General features: G+C 38.4%; 1 protein-coding gene across 1 annotated transcript in view; it reads right to left on the reverse strand.

The window, feature by feature from the left end:
- TYR (tyrosinase) overlaps positions 1–20,026 on the reverse strand; it is a 52,927-nt gene extending 32,901 nt beyond the window's left edge. The window contains exons 1-2 of the mRNA XM_027677720.1: positions 19,118–20,026; positions 9,275–9,491 (exon numbers count right to left, since the gene is read on the reverse strand). Coding sequence (XP_027533521.1) covers positions 9,275–9,491; positions 19,118–19,960 — 1,060 coding nt within the window. The 5' untranslated portion in view covers positions 19,961–20,026. The remainder of the gene's footprint in view (positions 1–9,274; positions 9,492–19,117) is intronic.
- Between the last annotated feature and the right edge of the window lie 5,943 nt (positions 20,027–25,969).

A 25,969-nucleotide genomic window follows, 5' to 3' on the forward strand; every position in this document is an offset into this window, starting at 1 on the left:
TACATTCAGCTTTTTAGACAAGAGCTTAGGAAAACATGTAAAGGAGTGTTAATATATTTCAAAGGCATAGCAAAGATGAAATTAGAATAAACTAAATTAAAACTCCTGCCATGTAGCTAATGTAGCATGTCAGCAAATGTACTGCTAAATTGCTTTATATTTTTAAATTTGTTTGTCCAGTTTGTTTGGATATTAAAAGGCAACATAATCCCTATAGATATTTAGGTGCACACATTTATTTATGTTGAGAAAATTTATTCACTTTATTTTCATTTTGGATCTCTATACTTACAGGTTGCTAAGATAAAACAGGCTATTTTATCCCACAATATACTCATTCATTTATTAATATTTGTCTCTATGACTATGTTCTTTTATTGATAGGACCCAACACACTACAAGCTATAATCCAACATTTACAGGCAGATTTGGTAAGTAATCAATAATCTTTCACAGTCAGACTTACAGGCCAGAAGTCTGTGGATTGCTCTTATTTTGGAGGAACTTAAAAGATGGGTTTTGAGAAGACCCAAACTCCCTAAGAGGAAATACTGGAAGATGAGTCTCTCCATTAGTTTTTATCTTGATAGACTGTCCATTCCTCAGCTCTGATGTTGGTAGCTCCACTCAGTGTCCCAACAGCCAAGCTTCCTCCTTACTTGTAAGGACTCCTAGTAAAAGCCAACTCAGTGATCTGATCCTTCTCTGGAATTTTTCCAGAGAGAAAGAGCAGAAATATATGTTGTCCTCCCAATCTATTTCCGAACCTAATGCTAGTTCTGCTATTAAAGCCATGACACAAAACCTCTCTGATCTATCTCTTTTATTTGGTTCCTGAAGATGTATTCCTCTCACAATTTCCATAAGCTGTAGGATGAGGAAGCGTAGTGGAGTCACATTTAGACATCTTCACAATTTAATAATCAAATAAAAAGGGCTGTGAACAATATGGTCATTGTGTTGATCTTCAGTGTTTTCCCAATATTGTTGCAGCTTATCAGGTATGCAAGGCAGGGAAAGCAAAGATCCTAGCTTTTATCTTTGTGAAATTCCTCACAGACTTTGAACACTTGCTTTATTTACTTATTTGGACTAAGAATGAGAATTCATAACATATTTTTGAAGTGAATCTCCCAACAGTTCTTCTATTTCATGCTATGACTCACATCACAAGGCAATTTCTGACTTTGCAAAACTGGATTCCTTTTGGAGGATATCTAAAATGTGCCAACTATTGGGGGACTGAACTACAGCTACTATGAAAGACCCTTTCCTTTCAAAGCCCTCATGTGTAATGTGGAATTCAGGTCCACAGTACCAACTGGTTTGCTCTGCACTTGTTCCTCTTGGAGTCACACAAAGTATTAATTGATATGTGGCTAGAGTTGCCTTATGAGTAAGGTCACATTCTGAACTTAGAAACCTGAGTTTTAGACCCAGCTAGGACTCTGATCTTCTGTGTGAAATGATTGCATTGACTTGTCACTCTAAATTCCCTCATTGAGCTTTGTCTTGGTAGTTATTTTTTTCAAATAAGGGAAGAGCATCTGACATAAAACCACTGATATTTATAATAAGAATCAGATCATAACTATGGCACCTAGAAACCAGCATACCATACTAACCATCCATCTTTCTGATTCTAATAGTATGACAAAGCTTTTGAGAAATTCACAGAATCACAGAATATGCTGAGTTGGAAGGGACCCACAAGGATCATCAAGTCCAACTCTTAGCCCTGAACAGGAATATCCCCAAGAGTCCCCACACCATGTGCCTGAGAGTATCATCAAAACACTCCATCAGGCTTGGTGCTGTGACCATTTCCCTGGGGAGCCTGTTCCAGTGCCCAACCACCCTCTGGGTGAAAAACCTTTTTCTAATATCCAACCTAAACCTCCTCTGACACAACTTCAGGGCATTCCTTTGGGTCCTGTCACTGATTACCACAGAGAAGAGATCAATGTCTGCCCCTCTGCTTCCCATAATTAGGAAGACAGAGTTGAAAACATAATTAGGACAGTTGGAGGAAGTAAAGTTGGCTTATTATGAAAATTGTAGGTTTTTAAGGTGGAGTGACTCTGGATGTAGGAAACAAAAAGGAACAGATACTGCAGGTTTCGAGTACACCAGATGTGGACCAGGATTATTGAAGAGCCTGCTGGGTGACATAAAGAGCAAAGGACAGAAGTTCTCAGAGAGAATAGGGCCCACAGAAATTTGAATCATGGTGAATGCTATGTTACCTAGCTATCAAATCATGGGGATCAGCAGAATAAAATATTACTTATGATGAACAATTTATATTGACAGGCTGTCCAAAACTCCTAGGAAGCAATGACAACAACTTTGGCTTTCTTTGCTGATGGCCACAGCACATGCTCAATTTAGCAGTCAATTTAGCAATACTAGGAACTTTCTGTGAATATTAACAGAATATGATATATCTGTATATCATTCTGAAGCTATTCTTCTACTTATATTCCAATACATTATAAATATGTTTAAGGGAAGATAAACTTTAGTCAGGGCTAGATGTTTTATATCAGACTTTGGATTCTTCTTAAATTTCCTAATGCATTGCAAACGATCTAATCATTCATAAAAAAACTCAGAATATTAATTTTGGCTCTGGATAGCTTTTCATGGAACATCTGCACACAAGCAATTTATTTTAATAATCAAAATCTCTGTAACTGGGACAGCTTTAGCAACCTCACCCTCTGGCTCCCAGATAGTTGGAGTGCATCCAGTCATGTCAAAGGTGATGTCACATTTATCCCTGCACATGAGAAGTTCTAATATCTGATCTCTTGTTACAAAAACTCCATATAAATTGTAAAGTTAGCAGGAATAAGGCTGCAGTGTGGTGTCACTGTATTTTATTAACTTAGGTCTGATTCTTTGCTCCCTGACTTTTTAAAAGACTTAGGCATGGTCAACTATGAAGGATGACGGACTATGAAAAGGGATGGAGTCACCTAAAATGCATATGTGAAAACTTTACAATTTTTTCAGAATACAGAAGACTTTGATGAGGTAGCTGCAGTAAAATCACCTCTATAGCAGATGTGAGACTACAGATATACAAGCAGGTGAGCTGAAATAAGAGCTCCCTGTCTCTAGATAGGGAAACTCTACTTTCTCCACCTGTCTTGCCTCATGCTGTGCTTTCCTCTCCCGTGCATAAACTGCACCTCATCAGTCCTTCTGTGAACTGATTTCACTCACTATTCTGGCATTAAACTACCCTGGAGTGTGGGATGTCAGGGTTTTTTTCCAGGCTACTAAAATACAGTACCTCATGTAAGGATATGATGGGAACCAGTGACAGTACCAAAAAAAAAGGAGGGAGAGTTGCTGAGTAATGGGTGGAGGAGACTGCAGTGAGCTGTTAAATCATCTGGCCAGTATAGGAAGCTGTAACATTCAGAGATCCTTTTAAACTCTTTTTTAATTATGGTGCATTAGAAATAGCTATCAGGGCATACACCACTGAAGTGAAGTTTCCCCAGTGATTTCAACAAGAGAAAAATCACAGTTTTAGGGGTTCATAAACATGATTCTACTCCTGCTTATAACACTGTTAATCAGCAATGGTGATTCAGTGGATTTGAAGCAGCTTCACTGGGCCAGGTTGAATTAAGTTAGGTGGGAATTTAGACCAAACTCTACTACAGGAGAAGCTAATGATGCCACTCAAAATTAAGGTTGCTTGACAGTTTTTAGGTTGGTTTATAGGCGGTTCTCATAGAACAAGCAATTAGGTCATGTATGCCTTTTAATAGAGTATTTAATTATATTAACTGTAGATTTTACTGTCTACTAGTAGAGACCACGGAACTCCATGCACAGTCAAGTGCAGAGCTTTACGTGTTGAAAGCAGGTAGTGTTTTCCTCAGTTGTTCATTAGCCACTGGCTGAAGCACTGTAACTGCACTTAGCAGGTATGCAGAGCTTGGAGAGCCTTGGCACCATTCACTGCTACAGAAATAGAGGAGCCATTCCAAAAATCCTATCTCCTTTGATTATCTTAGGGAACTACTTAACATCTATGGCATGCCTAACAACAGTTAGATATTCATAACAGTTTTGCAGGTGGTTTTCTTAACTGTAAAACTTTTTTCTTACAAAATAAATTTTAATTTTGTATGACTTTCTAGGCCAGTGGTAAGGACAGCTGGTACTTTAAAGGTCAAATTCTGCTTTGTATGTTGCATGTTAAGGGGATTGAATGCACCCTCAGTCAGTTTGCAGACAACAACAAGTTGGAGTGTTCATCTCCTGGAGGGCAGGAATCACACAAACACAGAATCTCAATTAAGTTGGAAAAGACCTCTAAGGTTGTCAAGTCCAACCTACGACCTAACACCACCATGTCAACTAGACCATGGCACTAAGTACCATGTCCAGTCTTTCCTTAAACACCTTCAGGTATGGTGACTCCACCACCGCCCTTGACAGCCCATTCCAATGTTTAATCACCCCTTCTGTGAAGAAATTCCACCTATTGTCAATAGGTGTGAAGAAATTCCACCTATTCCCTGGTGCAGCTTAAGACTATGTCTTCTCATCCTGTCACTAGTTGCCTGGGAGAAGAGGCCAGCCCCCCCCCCCCCAATTACCACCTTCTTTCAGATGTAGAGAGCGATAAGGTCACCCCTGAGCCTCTAAACACTTCCAGCTCTCTCAGCTGCTCCTCATAACACTTGTCTCCAGACCTTCACCAGCTTCGTTGTCTTTCTCTGGACTCAGTGAAGGCTCTGCGGAGAGATCTGGACAGGCTGTATTGATGGGCTGAGGACAATTGTATTTCGAATGAACCAGGCGAAATGCTGGTTCACAACATGAGTGCTACAGGCTTGGGGAAGAGTGGCTGGAAAGCTGCCCAATGAAAAAGGAACTTGGGGTGCTGGTCAACAGCAGCTGAACATGGGTGTTTGAACATGGGAGCTGGGGGTGTTTGTCTGGAAAAAAGGAGGCTGAGGGAAGACCTTCTCACTCTCTACAACTACCTGAAAGAAGGCTGAAGCAAAGTGAGAGTTGGTCTCTTCTCGCAGGTTACAAGCAACAGGAAAAGAATAAACAACCTCAAGTTGCCTCAGAGAAGGTTTTGATGAGATTTTAGGAAATATTACTCCACAAAAAGAGTGGTCTGGCATTGGAACAGGCTGTCTAGGGAAGTAGTTGAAACACCATCCCTGAAAGTCTTTAAAAAACATGTGGATGTGTGTGTAGTGAAAATGGCAGGTTAACCATTGGACTCGGCGATCTTAGAAGTTGTTTCCAGTCTTAACAATTCTATGACTTTATCCTTTAGTGGTGGACTTGGCAATGTTAGGTTTATGATTGGACTCAATGATCTTAAAGGTCTTTTCCAACCTAAATTCTATGGTTCTCTATCCCAGTCCAACTAAATAATATACTTAGTCCCATTCTCCCTGGGTATGATTTTGTTCTTTAATAAAGTTTTCACATTTCAGAGAAGTTCAGGTCAGATAGGTGCATCTACTTTAAAATAGGAGGGAAAATATGAGAATTTTAGGACCATATCCTTGCAGATCTTTAAAGTTAGTAATGTTCTTCTAGCTTATGTTCATGGATTTTTTCTACCATTGGCAAATTCACAGAAAACTTTTCAGGGTTAGATCCTACATGTTTTCTTAAGCAGTGTTATTACTGTAATCCCTCTTGAGAGAGCTAGCTACAAGATCCACAGAATTTGACCTAGGGGACTAGAGTAATGAAAGTTTGTGATGATGTAATTTAGACCATGTCACGATCTACTTTTTTTTCTTAAAATTACTCTTGTAGAGTTTCAATGTGGTCTGTGGTGAATAGTCTTTCTAGTTCTCTAGTAACGACGCTTCGCAACTTGACAGCACTTTCTCAGTGTGCGGCATAAATTTACCTAGAGGTTGAGGTTTGAGCTGGGTGAGGAATGTTGGCTGTATGCAGAAACTTTTTCAATTAGAAGTTTTCTGTTGGCAAACTTCATTTTGAGAAACCTTTCTTCATTAGCTATATGGATCACTGTGAAAATACTGAGGAAAGATTTCCAGATCAAAATCTCTCATTTCAGAAAAAAAAAAAGGAAAATGTCCTATTAGAATGAAATTACATTTTGAAATGTTTGATTTTTTATTCCATTATTTCATGACAGAATAGCAGTAGCAATACATAATTGTGACAGACAAAGGAATGCTATGACATGGCTTGGCTTGATACCATTTGACATGAGTTAATTCATGAATAATGAAAGTGATGTAGACTTGTAGAATATTTTTTAATGTTCTTTTGTCACTTTGTGCAAAACTTAGAAGGCACTGATTTTCATTTGAAGTTGCCATGAATAAACTAGTTTCAACTGTAGAATCTGTTCATAAAGAAAAAGAAATTCTAAGTTTTTCAGCCATCTCTTAGTTTTAGGAAGTAGCATTCAAGGTGTCACCCCAAAACTGAACTGAAAAAGAATCCAAACTATTTAATTTGCAGTTAGCTATTCCATTTCTGATCTTACCTGATGCTTTTAAACTAGGCTGATTTTCTGTTTACTTGTATCCATGACATTTCCAATGAAGTCAACACTGTTTCCCAGTTAGGGCCACAAATCAACAAATCCTATTTGAAATAATTGCTTCCAGGGGCAAAGTGCAAACAGTTTTTAATCTGTTTTTCATTCAACAAAGAATCTGGTCTGCCCCAGAGTGAGAGGACAACTCATGTGCTCGACCTCCTGGGGGTGTTGTTATACTGAACAACATTGACCTTTGCTGTTTATGACTGTTATGACATAAATTCTTCAGTGTTACAATTTCTGTCTCTGCAGCAGCATTTTATGTTAGTCAAACAGAGATTCAGCCCATGTTGTTGTGATCTGCTCATAACGATCCTGATACTTGCCACTTCGAAGGATAAAAGTTTTAGTCTTTGTTCCAGTGCACTGAAGAATGGAAGAGCATAAAGTTTTACCCAGAAGGGGATCCCCTATGTGATCACAGGTGTTTTCCATTACAGAACTGAAACTGAGGAGTAAATCTCACATTGATGTAAATCAGGAACTGCTAAATTACAGCCACTGGCTCGGTTCCGATCACCTTTCACAAACCTAGAGTAATTCTAATAAAGTCAAAGGACATTGGATTTTCTTTGGATCTAAAAGAGATTGGAATTTGACCTTAGGTGTATCAGCACAAAATTGTGCAAATAAGTAAAGAAGGACTGAAAAGCTTTTTGTTTAGAAGGAACAAAATGTTAGGAACTATAAAGTGTTAACAAGTTTGTAAGAATACTGTCATACAGAAGTGGGCCCTGACACAATAAATGTAAGTGGTCAATTTAAGCTTGGTATCTGTACACAACAGAAAAACAAGCAGGTCATTTGTAAGAAAGTAGATAATACAATATGAGGAGATTCTGGCAGTAAAATTCATTTTAAAGCTTTTCACCATCTTTTTCAACATTAGTCATGAATTCTTAACTTCAAATGACAATTCAGTAACCTGTTAGCTAAATAAGTTAGTTCACAGAAAAGTTTGTGTTCCTGTGGTGTAAAGATGAGTGTTGAAATAATTCAGGTTAAAAAATAAAATAAAAAACTCCCACAGACTGTGTTATTGCTTTTGCTTACAATATCGGTAATATGACGGTAGACTCCCAGAATTTCATGACTTATTTACTTAAATTACTTTTTCTCTACTCCTTCTATTCGACCCTTTGCATTTGTTCACATACTTTATGGAGTAAAATGTAGGTGGATCTCTACTGAATTATGTCACCTTTTTCTTCCCATATATCCTGTTGTTTCTGTTTTCAAGGACAGAAAGCACAACTATGTCCAGAGACGGAGTCAAATATTGTCTGGATTCTATCTTGGCTGAAGCAGACAAGTTCTGAATTTCTAACCATTTTAGAAAGAAATTGGTTCACTTTTCCCATGAAAGCTTTATGGCGTTCCACACAACATTATGACTAAGACCGGACGTATTAAAAGCTTTGCTTTCTTAGAATTACAGAATGGTTGGGGTTGGAAGGGACCTTAAAGATCATCTTGTTTCAACCCCTCTGCCATGGACAGGGATGCCACCCACTAGATCAAGTTGCTCAGGGCCCCATCCAGCCTAACCTTTAACACTTCCAGGGATGGGGCATCCACAACTTCTCTGGGCAACCTGTTCCAGTGCCTCACTATTCTCTGAGCAAGAATTCCTTCCTAACATCTAATCTAAACCTTCACTCTTTCAGTTTAAAACCATTGCCCCTTGTCCTGTCATTATTTGCCTGTATAAAAAAATCCCTCTCCCTCCTTTTTATAAGCCTCCTTAAGGTACTGGAAGGCTGCAACAAGATCTCCCTGAAGCCTTCGCTTCTCCGGGCTGAACAATTTCAGCTCTCTCAGCCTGTCTCCATAGGAGAGTTGCTCCATCCCTCTGATCATCTTCATGGCACTTATCTTATTCTCACTCCTTCTCCTAAATTGCATTGGTATGCCCTTATAGAGTTCCTTGCAAGTCAAAAGCTCTGGGACATAAGAAGTAGATCACATTTGATTCAGCTGATATATGTTACTGTAGAAATATTTATTTATAAATATACAATATGTTATCCTTGCTTATAAGAAATTTTACCAGATTCAAAAGAGTTTAGTAGACAGATAATTGAGAATTTCTTTAAGTAAAGAACTGTTTACTAGTAAATTAGGAAAATTCAAAACAGGCTGTATAGTTAGATAATGAAGATAATTAAATTCTCTTGGAAATTATACTAAGGGCTAACTTATAATAATCCCTGTTCCTCAGAGTTTAGGAAGAAGTCTGCTATGGAGTTCACAGTGGAAGGATGTAAATATAACATGCCAACTGTCAGTATCCTCTTTCACCCTTGTTGTCCAGCCTGGTTCTTGGAAGACTGTGAATTCCAGGGCAAACCTTTGACATGGCCATGGTTATGCATGGTTATGCACAAGCAGATTATTAAATGAGCTCCTTTTTGCAGTGGTATATTTTTTTGCTGTGCCTGGTGCTGACTGTAGCAGGAGATAGTATCTCCTAACAGATCGATTTAGGGTCTGATCTATTCTATAGTTTATAGTTTCTTATGAAATGCCTTTAATGTGGTTCTTTCTGTTGCTATTCCAGGTGAAAGCATAACTTTTTTCTTTCTTTTCGAGTTCTTCTTCATGGAGTCAGTTCAAACCACCCAGAGTTTAAAGACTCTAGCCCCAGAGAGAATCAATTTACAGATGGAAATGGCATAATAGAATAAAACATGTTACCTTCCAGGGTGTTTCGGAAACTGTAATTGGCCATTTTATCCATGGATCCAGATTCATACTGAGTCAGTGACAGGCAAAATTCAACATCAGCTGAGGATGGGAGCCTTGGGGTCCTTGATTTATCGTTGTTCCCAGGATTTCGCCTTATAGGCCCCTCACTTGTGGCATTGCATAAAGCCTGTTGGCTGTTGTAATCTTCAGACCGAGTACAAATTACCTGTATAAAACACTTTCTATTAGAAGAATTGCAATGAAAAAAAATAAAAACAAAAGAGAGACTTTGATTAATTTTTTTTTTAAGAGCAAAGAAAATGTATACTGTAATAGGTTTGTTTCAAGAATATATATTATTTTTTATATTTTCTCTGTATTATTTTAATATGAGCTGGTTATGTCTTAGAAAACACCCCTCTACTACAATGCATGTTTTGAAGAAATACACTAGTCTGTATCTGAAACTACCTATGTGGACTAAGTCATCAAACCTCATTTATGCTCTTGAAAACACACTGAGGGTAAATTTGGTGTTACCTACCAATGCAGCAGGATGCAGAGTTGAATTTGCTGCTGCAGCTGCTAAATGAAGGCTCTTTGGCTTCATCAGACTACTGAACAAAACCATGATCACAGATTTTTTCTCCCCACACAGTAAGAGGAGGAATTGTTGACTTGAAATATGAAAAAAAACTTTTATTATGAAAATATCTGTCTGTGCTTTGTCAGTCTAATGTCAGCTTACTTTCACTATGTCTTAATGATGCTACATGTACAAAATGGAAAAAGTTGCTGCCGTACTTTCTAGAAATGTTCTGGAGATGAACATATACCACCCACTGAAATACTGTAGTAATGGGTATTAGGAAAGGATCTTGAACGGAGAGATGGATACAGATATAAAATACTGCCCGAATCCAGGATAATTTACATAAGTTTTCTCAGTTCACAGGCAAAGTCCAGCTACAATTGCATAACAAGTCATTATTTGCCAGATGATCTGTAGAAGTTGCCAGTCCAGTTTGAGACTCCTGGTAGAGCAAGATAGTTCAATGTAACTTCAAATGGTAGTCAACTAATTGTATCTGAGTCAAACTCCTTCATATTTGCCATAGGTTAAAAGTGTCCACACAGACTGTAAGTTCCACTAAGATGCTGCTCAATATCTTTTTAAGGCACAGTAATTTATTTGTAACCTAATGATGTGGGTCTTCTAATCACCAGGAGGTTTTTCTTGTAGCTCTCACAGCATTCCCTGCTTGGCCAGAGAAGTGACCAAAATGAGAGCAAGGATTTTTTTTTCCATATTCTGGTACAATAAACCTACAAGGAATTATCACAAGGACTAACTCCTATTTCTACTTTATATTCAGAACTTGCCTGACATGGAGTCAGGATGGAGGATGGTGAAAAATATAATGACACAATGACAAGCAGAAGATGAGATTGAGAGTTTAGTGGGTGTGTATATTGGTAGAGTTGGTGGGTATATGTAAATGAAACAGAGCAACAGTGGCTCAAAATACAGAACAACAAGTTGTTCTGTATCCCTAGCAGGTGAATCTAAGGCTCTGAAACAAACTCACTGTCTATTGTTTTGCTTTTCTTCTGAAAAAACACCAAAACAAGTAAAACTTTAACCACCAGAGATCCCTTCAAAACACAGGGCTCTGCTGTTAGGAAGTAATCGATGTAGTTAATGAGAAGTTTGTGTGGAAAAAGAACAGGTCTCATCAGTGAAACATCATAGGGGAGAAAACACCTAACACTGAAACCTCAACTTCTTTTATCCTGAAGGTATAGTTCTATTCCATGGACCAGAACAATGGACAAGAAAGTGAGTGAAAACAACCATCTCTGCTTTGAATGAAATGGAAGAATATGAGATCCTCTGTTAATGAAGGAAGTGAGTGGGAGATTCATTTCACTGGTACTAGCCATGAACAAATTGCCAGATTGAAGTAACACTTTAGGATGACCTCTGCAGTCAGGAGAGAGAGAGAGGTGTCTTCTGAGTGTGATTTAGCCCTCCCAAACCAGATGTCTGGTAGGTGAGATGTACTTACCTCTAGGGGTGCCTGACTCTCTTCATTGACTTAGTCAGTGAAATAAAATGAGTAAAAAAATCAATGCAGAAACTGTCTCTGGACTGCAGTTAGCAAGCGGAGCAAAATTAAGTGTTCAGCTTGATGCTCTGCTTCTATACTAGCATGGGATGAATTGCACCCTGGAGGCATGGACGTGCCTCTGAAGATGGAGACAAAAGCAAGTCGCTTTGCTGCTGAACTAACTTTTGAATAAATAGAAGGAGATGAAATGAATCCTTTTGTAAGTGATTTGACAAAAATTTCACAGAAAATGTTTGATGAAGATGGAGATATAACACAGAGTTCTTAAGAATCTGGAGTTCTTAAATGATAAATTTTCTATGAATATGAATATAATGAAAAAATTATTCTCATCTTTTTTGCAGTAGATAAGAAAGCTTATCAGAGAAATTTATCCCCAGAGACTACTCTATTAGCTGAAATCTGCCCTAGTTTGTTAAAGCTACTGAGGTGCCCTTGCAGGCTGTAGGTAGTTGTCCAACAGAGAGTTTCATGTGTACATGACCCATAGAAGCTCACCAAGTGGGTCAAGATTGTACTTCTAAAAGGGATTGAAGTCAGGACTCTGCCTCTAAGGAGTATCTTCTAAGAATCCCCACCAAGAAGCGAGGAGTAGTGACAGGAAGAGACCTACAGTTATAAACAAAACAGATACAGTGTTGTTTTTATGATTGATTTGTATTACTGAGAGAGTTTATTCCCATTAGAAGGAAAAGAGGGGGATGATTCAGAAGATCCTCTAGTAATTTCTTTGTTTATAAAAATGCACCATCCTGTGTCCCTAGAAGTGTATTAGTGAAGAAAGCAAATGTGCCTTGGCTGGTGAAGCTCAACCTGTTTCCCAGTTGTGACTTGACTCAGAAACTACCTATATGTGGATTTTCTATTTAACTTTCTTCCTATGGGTTTTATCTAGGTGTATATCTTCTGGGTTCTCTACCCTGCCATTTCCTATCTTTCATCCTTTTCCCACAGCCCTGGGGATATATCCCCATTGTGTCTTAAAAAAGGAATCACATGCTGTCTTCAACACTGGGTTCTCAGATATTCAGATGGGAAATCTTAAAACATGTGCTCAAATATATCTCTAAAAAAAGGAACTTTCCCCCTTTGTTCTATTTATCCATTTCAGTGGGATTTAATGTAACTGTTAATGTCATGAGGCTTATAAATTGTTAGAGTGCTATTTTTTTTATTTATGTCTCAGTGTAGCCCTCCTTAACTGTCTGACTAATCAAATTCATCCTAAACAGAAGCCAGGTGCTACAAGGAAGTTGGTAAGTCATGGTCAAGAAATGCCAACATAAGCAGCAGGAATGAAAATGCTTGTCTGTAACCTTCTGCCATTTTTTTTCTGAACCAGAAATTAAGGTCTGGTCATAAGTTAAATCTTACTGAAAAAGTATTCTTGTTAATTTTAAGTGATATAAATTATGGGTCTATCCTGAAACTATAACTTGCTCTTTTAAGTGATAAGTGTAAGTGATAACAGAACACAGATCAGTCAAATAGTTCTTTCTGAATATAATCTGCATAAAGCATACATAAAATAGGTCACACCATTGCCTTCCTTTTTGTTCAGCAGGAATACTTTCTACTAGAAAGATGTTGGTTTAAAAGATGATTTTCTGTTCCCTTTCAGAACCATCCTGAGCAAATTTCTCAGTTCATCTTGGACAAAGCTTAAAATTCCAACTGCATTTGCCTTCACAAATTCATCAGCTCCAGGGAAACTCTTAGGAAGATACTCAGAGGGAAAGCTTATGTAAGTAGTGAGCAGACCAAATGCCAGTAGATGGCAGTCCAGAATATACACTATTGCATCTGGACCTTGTAGCACCCAGCAAAAAATATCCTTTGCAGTAGAGACCTTGAGCACAGCTCTTTGGAATGTTTCTTAGAAAACAGACTGTAAAGGCTACTGTCTCACACCTTTGGCAAATGGGAAATCCTTTTGCCTTCTGCTTTGCAACTGCTTGCACAGACCAGCCCTTGTGGCAAAATAAAGTGAAATGCATTACAGGAGTCTTCAGTGATGTTCAGTCCTTTGTCTGCTATTTTTAAATTCAAGACTGTGGAGGGGTTTGTGACAAATTCCTTGGGGTTATTTTTTGCTTATTAGATCTCAGGGGTACTCAGTACTATTGAATACTGTACAATTAAATAATATGTGCCTGAACACTTTCAAAAAAGGAGATTTTCTGTGTTATTGAAATTACAAAGTGATCTGAAATTCCTTAGTTTGTTGGGGCAGCACAGCTGCTCAAAGGGCTTATTCACACCTCTGCTTCCTTTATAACTGGTCCCTTGCTCTGCTTCTCTCCTGAGATCACTGAGCAGAGGTCTGCTCCCCTCCAGAAACTATATCAGCATATTTTCATTGTGTTGTGTTCCAGATTAAAAAGCAGAAAAGAACCACTTCAGACTAAAGCTAGAGTAACCACTTGACTTGCCGGTGTATGCCAGACACAGACATGTGATGTGGGCACTTCACGGCCTTCCTTGACACATCTCTATGTCTCTGTTTGTCCTACATGAAGTCTAGACTCTAGATAACCTGCAACAGAAGAAACCATATTTTGGGACCTTGCTTTTATAGGTGGAGCTTTGAAAGATGCTGGATCTATAGCAGAGCAAAAAATTTTTAAGAGATTCTGTATATTTGCATCTGATTCTTCATGTAGTGCTGAATATTGGCAGGAATAGAAAGGTAAAACATGCAAAGGACCGAACAAAAAGAAGAAAATTTGGAAAGCGAAGATTTTAAGAAATTCTAAGAAACATCTTGTGCAAGGATAAGATAATTATCTTTCTTCTCCTTACAGCACATGCATTAACTGGAGGAGCTGTGAAACTCAAGCTAAAAGGAGGTGAGACAAACATGAAGTGACAGCACTGAAACAAACCCAGGCCCTTCAAGGTATTTTCTCAGCCTTCAGTAAAAGCTGTCTTTCATCTTTTTTACTTGGAGGGAGCCCAGAACTGAGGGGTAACCTATACCCCATTCAGCACCTCAAAATGGTGCTGGACTGGAGTAGAAAACTCTGTCAACAATTACTGCTGAAGTATTCATTAACACTTAATGGTTTGACAGACCATGATTCCCTGCTCTCCAACAGTCTCCAACTGCTGCTGTCTCCATGTCTACATGAAATCACTCAGACACATCTCTCTACAGAGAGATGGTAGGCTTCTTTTTCTACTAAATTATTAACAAAACTCAATTTTAATGTAATTCCTTAGTTACTAATTTATACAGCTCTGAAAGTGTATATTATTTATCTTTTATATTACATGACTCCTTACATGAGCAAGCATGGCTGTACACTACTGAATGGCTAAGCAACCACAGACCAAACTTCACTGTCATCCACTCATGATCCTGTGGACAGCGAATTACAGGGACATAGAGAGGCTGAGGATATCTGAGTGGCTGCTCCTGCTGTGCACAGATCCTGACACGCCCTCACTGTGGTACTGAGGTGGCGTGTGAAGAGGTACCTCTTTCTAACAGGAAATCTTCCAAATTTATAATCCATGGAAGCGTATCATTAGAGACTAATCTTCATAAACTCTTCCTTTATAGCTACTTGCTCCATTTGGGCTGTTGCTTTCTAATGTATCAGCCTGTAGTTGGCACCAAAACCTATTAAGTTGCAATAAAAAATAAAGTAATTGAGTTCATGTGATCCTCAGGTGTCCACAAGGTGATGGATGTAAGATTTTGGTTGATTTAAGTATCAAGAAGTGCTGGCTTCTAGTGTTAGTATTTTTAAAAATTTCCTGCAGTTTTTAAAGATGGATGTAAAATAATGCTTCAAATGATGCCGTCAGACTATTCAATACAGCAATTGTATTCAGCAATACAGCTCCCTGATAAACTGTGCTTAGAATTAAATAACAGCGTCTGAATAGCTGAATTTCATATTTCTTATGGAGTCATAATTTCAGGTAATGGATCTAAAGTGCTGTCACTATTAGTTCAGGAGCATTATATCAATTTTCTATTTGTGTAACTTGTTTCTCTTTTGTAGTAGCTTTTGTTTTAGTGTAAGTGGTTCTGCAGGGTGATATGAAACGAAGTGCTAAGGGAAATTTTCCAACTCTTTCTTGCAACAAAGAATTGGCTGCAGGCTTACATCAACACATCCAAGAGCAGCCAGCTCTCCACATTATGCAATTGCTTCTCTCGGGTCTTAGGAGAGACAAAATGCAAGGGGCTGAAGTTGGTGGTGTTGCCTCCTTATCACACTAGAAAACTAAAACAGCACTTATATTCTCCAGCTTTATTTGCTTCATCTTATGTCTAGCACACCATGGGGATTCCCAAACTCTAATGTTAACTACCAGCAGAAAGATTCTGCTTTTATTTGCAGAGGATTTTTATACATTTGCAACTCCACTGACTTCAGTTATTTCTTGAAATTAGTTCTGGTACAGAGGAGAGAAGAATTTCACCTCCTACTATTTAGAATCATAGAACCATTTTGGTTGGAAGGGACCTTTAAAGGTCAGCCAATCCAACCCCCTGCCATAGGTAGGGACATTTGCAACTAGATTTTTTTTTTAGCAAATCAATTATCTTGAATAATTGTAGAAAAAGGGCACTAAAACAAAAAAAAAATATTGAAAATGTCATGAAAGGTCTCCAATTCCCATATAGTTTTCTGTTAATTCAACATGGAATTGCAAAAATTGGTAAAATGTTAGTACGTCTCATGCAGTCCTAATGCTGAATGCAACACTTGAATTGTCACAAACAAGTACCTGAAAACATGAAAAATCCTTTCCACATATCCTACCACATGAGGCAACCAAACAAAACCAGTAAAGTTTCCTGATAGTCTTGCTGGTAAAAAAGATGCAGGAATAAGTGTCACTTAAATGACAAATATGAGAAAAATGTGGATGGATTATTCACTCAGCTAAGTGATAACAGCAGCATGTTGAAGGAAAACTAAGGTTAAAGCAAGAATTTCAGCATGTATCCATGGGTATCCATGTTGCCATGGCAACTCCTCAGTGGAATAAAGTATTTTCTCCTTTCTTTGAGATTAAAAAAAAGAAAAGGGATGCTGTTCTGCAAATAGACACTTTACCTTTTTTAAAAATAAAACTATAACCATTTCCTAACATAGCAGGCATTGTTTTGTTGTGCTTTGGAAAGACACTTAAAATTCTAAAAAGGATACCATATTATTGATTTCACTTGCCCTCTTTTTATTTTGAATGCTTGTTAAAGCCTAAATTCCTTCACATTTCTGGATTCTCCTCTTTTTCTTTTTTTTTCCATTCATGCTGTTTAGCCACAGAGCTTGGATAATCAGTGTATTCTGAAGCAGATCTGTGGCTCTTTTCTGGTTCAAGCTAAGGCTATTTTTGTTCCCGTTTGATTTTCTGGAGTGATATTCTGATCTCTTATTTTGTGCTACTTGAAGGAACTGTATTGACTGCTATTCTCTATTAAACAATTGTTTAAATTTGGATTCAAAGCTAATAAAGAAATATCACTGTCTATTTTACCTTTACCCCAAATTCACTGACTGAAAATGCAGATCTATTCTATCTCTTTTATTCTTTCTCTAGATAGGACGATAGAGCTATACATAGATAGAAAATGTTGAAGTGGGCTAATACCCTTTGAAGGTAAAGTTATCATAGGCTTATTTTGGAAAATTTGATAAACGTATAACATTTCCAAAAGTGGCTGAAAAACATAAGTGGTAAACATTTTCAGAAATTACTTGGAAAACTTCAGCAAAGGGCTTAGGTGCTCTCAAGTGCATACACTGACACTGAACGTGTTTTAAACATAGTACATTTTTTTACTATTGCACTCATTAAAGTTATAGAAAAATATCACTTAAAGCAACTTGTTTCATAAAAAATTCTTTATTTTCAGAATATATTAGTGAGAAGTTATAAACCTGACTGTTTCAAAAATTTATTAATTGCTACTCAAAAATTTTCTGGGTACTTATTACTAGGATGGGAAAATCTTAAGTATCTGGATAGGATTAATAAAACCTTTGGAAAAAAAATGAGCTAAACACAACTATCTGACACCTCCAGCTGCTGGTAACTTGCTGATTCCTTTGTACTACCTTCCTCCTCCTACCTTGGTTGTCTCATCCAATACACTGTATTTATAGCTCCACTTGACACATGTAACCCATGCAATTCTGGTTTCATTTAATCCACTCTAACACATGTACCTTTGTCATACAACTGTTTATTCAGCTAAGTGCAGAACAGCATCAGAACCACTTCTTTCTGATAATGCAATCTAATTAAGTTAGTAGAGTTCATCCAAATTCAAGTTGTTAGAAATGAGTAGAATCTTAGAAAATGGGATGAAAATACATGTTTGTACCTGTATCTATTTTATGACTATGCCTCCAGTGGTAAACTAAATGTGCCCAGGAAATTTCCCAGGCACTGAGGATAAACAACATAAAATAATCCATGTCTATGTCAGTAAAATCATTTTAGTGTCCCAAACATGGTGTCTGTATACAAACATTCTCCTGGGAAAGGTTCCTGAAAAGCACCTGTTTGGGGAAGAAAAAGGCATGCCAGACAATAGCCTAAAATAGTTCTGTTGAATAGTTCTTGAATTTAGAGGTATATACGTGGCCTGTACTATTCAGAGGATACAAAACAAGACTAAATACAGCATAACCAGCCCAGTTAGCCCAGTTGGCTGCTGTTTTGTAGTGCCAGAATATCCCAGAGCTACTTGAATTTGTATCTCTTTCCGTTAAATCACTGAAAGTGCCCAACTTTCATTTGGGCTGTTGCTACAGAAATAAATAGAACAAGGATAGTTTAGACAGCGTAATCATAGACTTCAGTGCCAGAAGCAACAGTTGCTATTGTCATGATGGAGTGTGTCTATCGACACTAATAGACCTTTGTCACTGTATTTTAGGTGATGTATCAGTAATAAGCAAGAGACAAAAAAAATCTAGAAGCTCTCAGTGTTAGAACAGCACACTATAGTTCAGCTATGTAAGACCGTTATTACTTATGTATATATGTAATTTCACCTTGTTTTACAGCTAATTTGTTTTACAGCTACAGTGCTTTTAAGTTGCGGGAATCACTATTGTATTTACCTCTTAGTTCCTTAGAGCAACAGAGATTATTTCTTGTATTTTTTTTGAACTACTGATGTGAATTACACAGCTGGTTCTTCTGTGCTCTAAAGATTTAGTTACTTGTTTGTTTGTTTGTTTAAAGTTGAAAGCAGATTAGTTTAATGTGATAGTTTTTAACTCTTGGATGGAGGAATTCACTGGGAGAGGATTAGAGAAAACCCTGTACTTCAATTTCTATCACTCTGTCATCCATTGTTTTGCAATGGTTTTATGCTAGAAATTTTTGTACGTAAGTCCTGCTTTTTCTGACCTGACTGCACCAGACCCAAGCCTATTTAACCTGCTAAAGGCCATATTTGGACACAAAGGCATAATTTTCCTCCTTCCACTTTACCTTCGGGTTCTTAATTAAGCAACCTAAATCCTACAATGAGAAAGAAACAAGACAAAGAGACAAATGAATAGTTCTAAATGAAGATTATGTCCACATAAAATCTGATTTGTCTTCTGGTATTGCTTATTTTCTCTCTAGGAACACCTAAGGGAATGCAGCGTGGCTAAGCTCCCATCTTGTGCACCTCACCTAAGTGCCTAACATCGGATGGGATAATTCTCTTCCCCTTCCCTTGGCCTGTTCTTACCTGCCACGAGGAGAAAATTGATGCTAGGCTGAGTAAATTAGGGTTGGTGGGATGTCTGCCACCCATGTATTCATCGGTGCAAACCCCACAGTCCTCTGCATCTCGCCAATCCCAGTAGGGGATGGTGAAGTTCTCATCACCTGTTATCTTCTGGATCTGACGTTCCCACATCAGCAGAAAGGCCCGATGCCAAGGCAGAAAACCAGGGGCTTCGTGGGCAAAATCAATGTCCCGCCACACATTGGACCCACCTAAGAGTGTGTCTCGAGAGGCATAATAATGCATCCACACAAAGAGATCGTACACGTTGATGTCTCTGAACATGGGGTTGGAGCCATTGTTCATCTGAGTATACGTGCCAGTAGCAATAACATAGTCCTGGCTAGGGATGTTCTTTGCCAAGTTAAGGTAGGCAAGAAATTTGTTCTTCTCACTGATAGTGAGCTGGAAGATGTTTCTTCTTGTTCTCAGTTGCCTTTCCGTGCAGTTGAGCCCTGAGAAACCAAACTTGCACTCTCCACAGTTGAATCCCATGAAGTTGCCTTCACATCTACATGTCCGGTTGTAAAATACAGAGGGCCAGTCCTCTCTGTCATCCACACCAGAAAAAGGGAACTGTGGTCCTAGTGGAGCCTGAGAGAGAAGGATGTTCTGGCAGGACCCTCTGCTGGAAAGCTCTCCACAAGGGGATCCATCTCCATCCCAGGGGGGACAGCACTCCTTGCTCAGTAAACTCTGGGTGTTTGCACAGACTCTGGGGAACTGTCCCGTGGACGGCTGAAGGATGACCAGCAGAAAACCCATGGCAAATAACAGCATAGTGACAGAGCAGCAGGAGAGCATCTGTGTTATGCTTCAGTGCATGGAATGCTCTCTCTGACCCCTCCAAAATCCTGGGTGTGAAAGAAATTCCTTCCCCTCTGCCAGGAATGTTTCACTGCTGACTTCTGGTACAGTCCTCCAATATCCTTCCCCATTCCTACCCAAGATGCATTTACACACAAAATACACTTCAGGGTTAATCTGATTATCACATGTTTTAAGTGAAAGCCAAGTGACTTTTTCCCCACCCCCCACAAGTTTCAAAATACAGGCATTTATTATAAACTTTCATCTTCTGCCTAGCACATGATTGCTTTCCTCAGGCAATTGGAGAGGAAGTAAAATTAAAGTTTGGACACAGACACGATTGTAAGATCTTTGAATTCCTGCTTTGATTATATGCTTTAGAACAAATGGATGGTTAAAAAAAAAAGAACTAGAAGAATATGATCAGTTCTGATTAGCTATATGGGAAGAATTGTGAACCCAAAAATTAGAAACTAAGGAATTTTGGAATAAACTATTTTTTTAACACCAAGCAAACATAAAGTGTGGGCAGATTAAGTGTGAACATAGAGCAGAACCAGGATATATAGTCTGGCTTGACATTTTTATATTTCAGTGTAAGCTGCCTTTCTGGGATGTGCATATTGCAAAGGGAAGTGAGAGAAATCATAAACTTTTCATAAGACAATTATTTTTGTTTTAGAACTGATAGTACTTTCACAGTTAATGACACATAGAAATCTGCACAAAAGTCTTCTCTGCAGTTTTGTGGGGAATACAGACAATCTGCCAACAGATTTTTTCAGGAAGCACTTTGAGCAGCTGTCTCTAGACCAGGAAAAAACCCCTTGACTCCTGTTTTTCTCCCATCAAGCAGTTTGTGAACACATCTGTCTTCTTTACTCAGTATGTTGCTGGGCAACCTCCAGACCACCTACCTGTTTCTTCCTGTACATTAGCCCGAGCAGTGTTAACAGAGCCACATGGGTGGATTTAAAAGTTAGACATTCTTTGAAGTTGCTTCTTGAAGCTAGGGGACAACAGTTATTTTACTGCTGCGGAAATCACATATGAATTACGCGTTATTTTCTTCAACTACTGCTGTTATTAGTAAGAGTGGTTTTCTTGGGTTTATTTTTTCCTAAAAACTTTGTGAATTATTTCCTTGTGCCTAGGCAGAATCTCAGGAGGGTAGGAACAACATACAGGCAAATTAAGTGAGAACTTTGCTGGGAAACTATGCCTTTTGCTGGGATCAGCAGGTCATCACATGACCATGGTGTGGAGCACGAGGTGCTTTAATCCTGTTGGCTTCTATGCCTCAGGTATTCCAGGGGATTATCCCTGAATCCTGCTGCCAGGGAGCCTGTGATGGGGGAGCCTGGAGCAAAAGGGGCAAAGGGAAAGGATTTGCTTTTTGGACAAATATTTCTAACCACAGTCTGATGTTTACTACTGTTTGATTCCCCTGGTTTCCATATCAGGCTTATAAAACAGATTCTATCATAGAAATGTTACTTGTTTGATTTATTTTGTTTTCTTTATGTCTGTCTGTTTGGGAAACCTCACCATTTCATTTACTGTTCCTCCCATGGATGCTAGTGCAAAAATACTTATGTGAGAAGAGACCCATCTCTGAGAATAAGAATATATATTTTTTAATTGGGATTGGAAAGACTTGAGGTAGAGCCTCAGAGTGAACCAGAAAAGGCCTCAAATACATATTTAGGCAGATAGTCATACACACAAATACATTTAATACCCTGTTTTTATATTCAAATGAGATTTTATATTAAATGCTAAAGAATAAGAATCTGAGCCTTGAGAGTAGTCATATGATGAATTTCTGAGGCATCTGGTTAACAGAGGAATTCCCTGTGAAATTATATGAATGAGAAGCTCTGAATGAGGAATGTGACTGAGGAGCAGCACACACCCCTCTTGACCTACTATTGAGCTGAGTCTTGTTTTGAGTAACTGTCAGTGATTCAGATAGTAGTTGGGAAAATAAGCTTTCCATATACTAACAGCCATAAATGTTAAACAAGTAAGAAAATACGTGTTTCTATTCCCATGTGTGATTGTAGACTCACTGAAACATAAGACAATCACAATCACATGCTGCACCTGGGCAAAATCCTCTTCATTAAAAAGGCCTCGTGGGACTTTCCATCTTTCTTTTCCCAACACCCTTTATTTCATTGTTTATCTAACACAGCCATCATATCTGCACAAAGTTTGTGCATAAGTCGAATTCAGCGTTTTTGGCTGAGAAACCTTTCCCATGTGTTCTGCCATTGGGTAGACACCACCTTCTCGCATGTTCTGAGACCCATTTCTCACACCTGGGTCTCCTCATTTAGGTATGGGCCAAGACTTATTACTTTCAGGCACTCAAATGCTAGGTAGACCATAAGATCAGCATGGCTAAGGCACATCACTTTCTGCTTTCAAGAACATAAAATACAGATATTTAGTGGCGATATACAACTTTACTTGATTACAAAACATAAATGATCATGAATCACTTCACAGTAGGGTTTCATAGAGGCAACTTTCAACAACAAATTGACATGGGGTTCTGTCTCATGTCCCTAAATCTTAACTCTACCCTAAAGTTTGTGACTGGATAAGTTAAGGTGTTTGTTTCAGTCCAGTAGACTAGCACAGTAATGAGAGTATTTAAAATCTAACTTATGTTTTCATTAAAAGGCTGATAAGTGCTTTATGGAGATGTCAATGGTTATTAGAAGGAAAAATCCCAGACAGAGTAGTGAGAAGCCTTCCCAAAGCCCACTTGCTGGCCTGCTTGTGGCATTAGGATCAGATCTGCAACACTACACTGCAATGCTAAATCAAACTACACATAGACACGGCCTGTGGCTTTCTGATATGATTATGGACAAAGAAAGGGAACATTCCAAGTAAAAAATAATGGTGTTCAATGGGGGTTCAGATTACCTCATAAAATTAACTCTTGGTCTCTTTAGATCTGAGTGGGCTGATCTTCAAAAAATCAAAATCATGTCTTTTGTAAAATATCACAAGGAATTTCCATTTTGGGCTGCTGATACTGAAGCAATCAAATGAAGTAATATTAGTGGGTTTTAAAAAATTCTGATAGCTGGATGACACCATGAAGAAAGTATCTTCTAATATTGCCTGTTGGTATGTTTTAGGAATTCTGTGGGGATTTTAGGTCTAGTTGTCTATGTAGAGCGGGGGGAAAAGGAAATTTGGGATGAGTAAATGGAGAATAATTTTTAATTATGATTATTTTAAAAGTCAAACATAAAACTCTGAAGAAACCAAGGCTGGATAGAAAAAGCTGATGCTTCTCAGTTACCAGTGGAAATAAGAACTATCAAGAGAAAAAGCAAAAAGAATGGTTATTGATATGGATAAATACAAGGACGATTTGACAATTAGAGAACACTGACAAGTGAAAGGAAAGATAGTCTATTAACTGGCCAGGAAATTCTGTCTGACAGACCAATAGACTCAGATTGTGCTCTCTGATCCTTACCTGTTACTTGCTGTTCAGCATCAGTGTTATTATGCACTTTGTAAGACACCTGGCTTCAGATGTTTTCTGAGCTCCTGCTGAGCTCACATTTCATGTAGCAGAATGACAAAACATGATTTATTTCCTTTGCCCCATATTCCAGATGGAGCTATCAGAATTATCAGTGGTTTTCCAGGGGACCAAATCTTGCTTCTGTACATCAGAAGAAAGAAAACGATAATGTATATAGGGTAAGGACACCTGCCATAGATATCACCCTGTAGCCAAAACCAGAAAAAAAATCTGTCTTCTGGTTACTGATAAATGGGAAGAATAAGATTAAGAAGAGTCCTGCTTGTCCTTAAGAGGCATTTAAACATTACACAGGGAAGAGAAAAATATTCAATTTCTATTTATAATCAACTTTTTATCCTTAGGTAGAAAAAAATCAAGTTTCTTATTAGAAAGTAAGAAGTTCACACCTACTATTCATAGCTCTTTACTAAGAAGCAAACTATAAAATCCCACAAGCTTTTTAGACCAAGACAAAGACCTCCACATCTTTTGGGATGACATTTGAACATAAGGATTAAAGACCCATTTGGGTGTATGAAAGAAGGAAAATTACAGGCTTAAAAATTATTCTGAATGGTGTTAGTAACCAATTTTCAACTCAGGACTAGCGCACCTAATATGCAGTCCACACAGCTGATGGTCTGCTAGATGTAACCATAGGCGTATTCAGTGATGAGTGGAATGTTGGGTTCCTATTCCAAAATTAAGCAAGGTGCAATTGTGCAGCAATTCAAAGCACTCCTGTCACCTCAGTCAGCCTTAGCCCTGAACTTGTGCAGAAAAACTTCACAGATGTAGTTGGTTTCCCAAGCTAAAGTTGTGTTATCACAGTTATTAAGAGCAATCTTTGCATTAGCAAATCAACCCGCTTCCTGATCCTAATATAACCTGGTCCATGCTCACATTCCCAGTTTCAGTATTGTTGAACCACTCAGAGAACACAGGGACACAAGTGCTATTGTTTTATGAAGATTATAGTTTATATTTTTTGTTCTAGTGAAAACATAAAGGTGTGGACAGATTATATTTGATTACTCAGAAATCCTGCTGGCACAAAGTTAAACTATTCATTTTAACAACAACAAATCAGTGAATTTTAGTGGATCAGTGCTTTTATTATGCGGCCACGTTACTTTTGTTCTGATACTGGGAGATTGAGAGACAGACTTAGTGCGCTAGAGAATAGGTATTCAAACTGGTCTGAAAACATAGGCCAAATATTACAGGAGACTTCTAGAAGCAAGAAAAAAAGTCATTGATCTGCAGTCCAAAGCAAGGAAGAAGAGGTGTTGATACAATCATAGCAATGAAAGTGTAAAAACAACAGCAAAACACAAAAGGCAGTTTTCCTCCTGTTATGGACTGAAGATAGTATAAAAGTAGCTACCAATCCAAAATCTGCATGACTTGGGTTTTTGCTACAGATGACAGAACTTACCTGATACCTATCAGTCTTGATGACAGGACAGTATGTAAGTGGGATGCTGAAGCAGTATTTTCTACAGTTTTGTTACACTCCACTTACACCTCACCTCTGCTTTTAGCTCTTTGCTGAAAAACAGCCTGACTTCTGGCTTTTGGGAGCATGCTGGGCAGAGTGGAAATTTTGGTGAGTGGTTCTGAATGCTTTCCTATCACCTTTCAGAGGAAAAGTGTCATACAATTTCTTAGTAGTGTGTGGCTCATACATGAATTTGACTTTGATGGTAGGCCAGGGCCCAGGTTTCACTAGGTGGGTAATAGTGTGCTGGTTTGAGAAATCCCTGTTTCATCTAACAACTCACTGTGGTTGAAAGCACAGAAAATTTTACAACAACGTACAAGAAAACTATTCATTTTTTTCTGAGTTAATGTTCTGCTTATCTTCCAAGGGGAACTTCCCTGCAGAGGGGTCAAAAAAGCACTCTAATATGTGCAAAACTAGTGGTGGAAACAACTAGGGGGAGGCAAGGCCAGGCTTTGCTCTGTTGGAGGTCTCTTGGACTGGCTCCCCTCTATTGCAAAGCTACATCCTTTGCCCTCATGGTAGGTACCCCACAGCTAGGTCTCAAACAACTGCAGAGCCTTACTCTTGTAGTTAAAACCTTGTGCTCTTCCTCCTCCCTTCCAGTGTTCTCTGATAAACTGAAGCCTCTGTAGGGTGACAGGGGGAAGCTTCTTCCTGGGCTACCAACCCTGCTGGGCTCGTCTTCAGAACAAGCTGTGTCTAACAAGTGCCTCTAGGTCCTTCTCACAGCCTTGTCCTGCTCCACTCATCCAGCTCTGCAGAGAAACATAAAAATAATAAATACCCCTAGTAGCTGTGTGCTGGTTTCCTGTGAGTGTACGCTTTCAAAAACAGATAATCAAACAATGTATTAAAAACCATGAGAGTGACATTTAGCACAGAGCAGGTTTTGACAGCTCCTGGTGGTAAGGCAAACACGGCTTTGCAGTGTCGAAAA

This window comes from Neopelma chrysocephalum, unplaced genomic scaffold (assembly GCF_003984885.1).
Source record: "Neopelma chrysocephalum unplaced genomic scaffold, ASM398488v2 Primary Assembly neopelma1_43, whole genome shotgun sequence".
Lineage (NCBI taxonomy): Eukaryota > Metazoa > Chordata > Aves > Passeriformes > Pipridae > Neopelma > Neopelma chrysocephalum.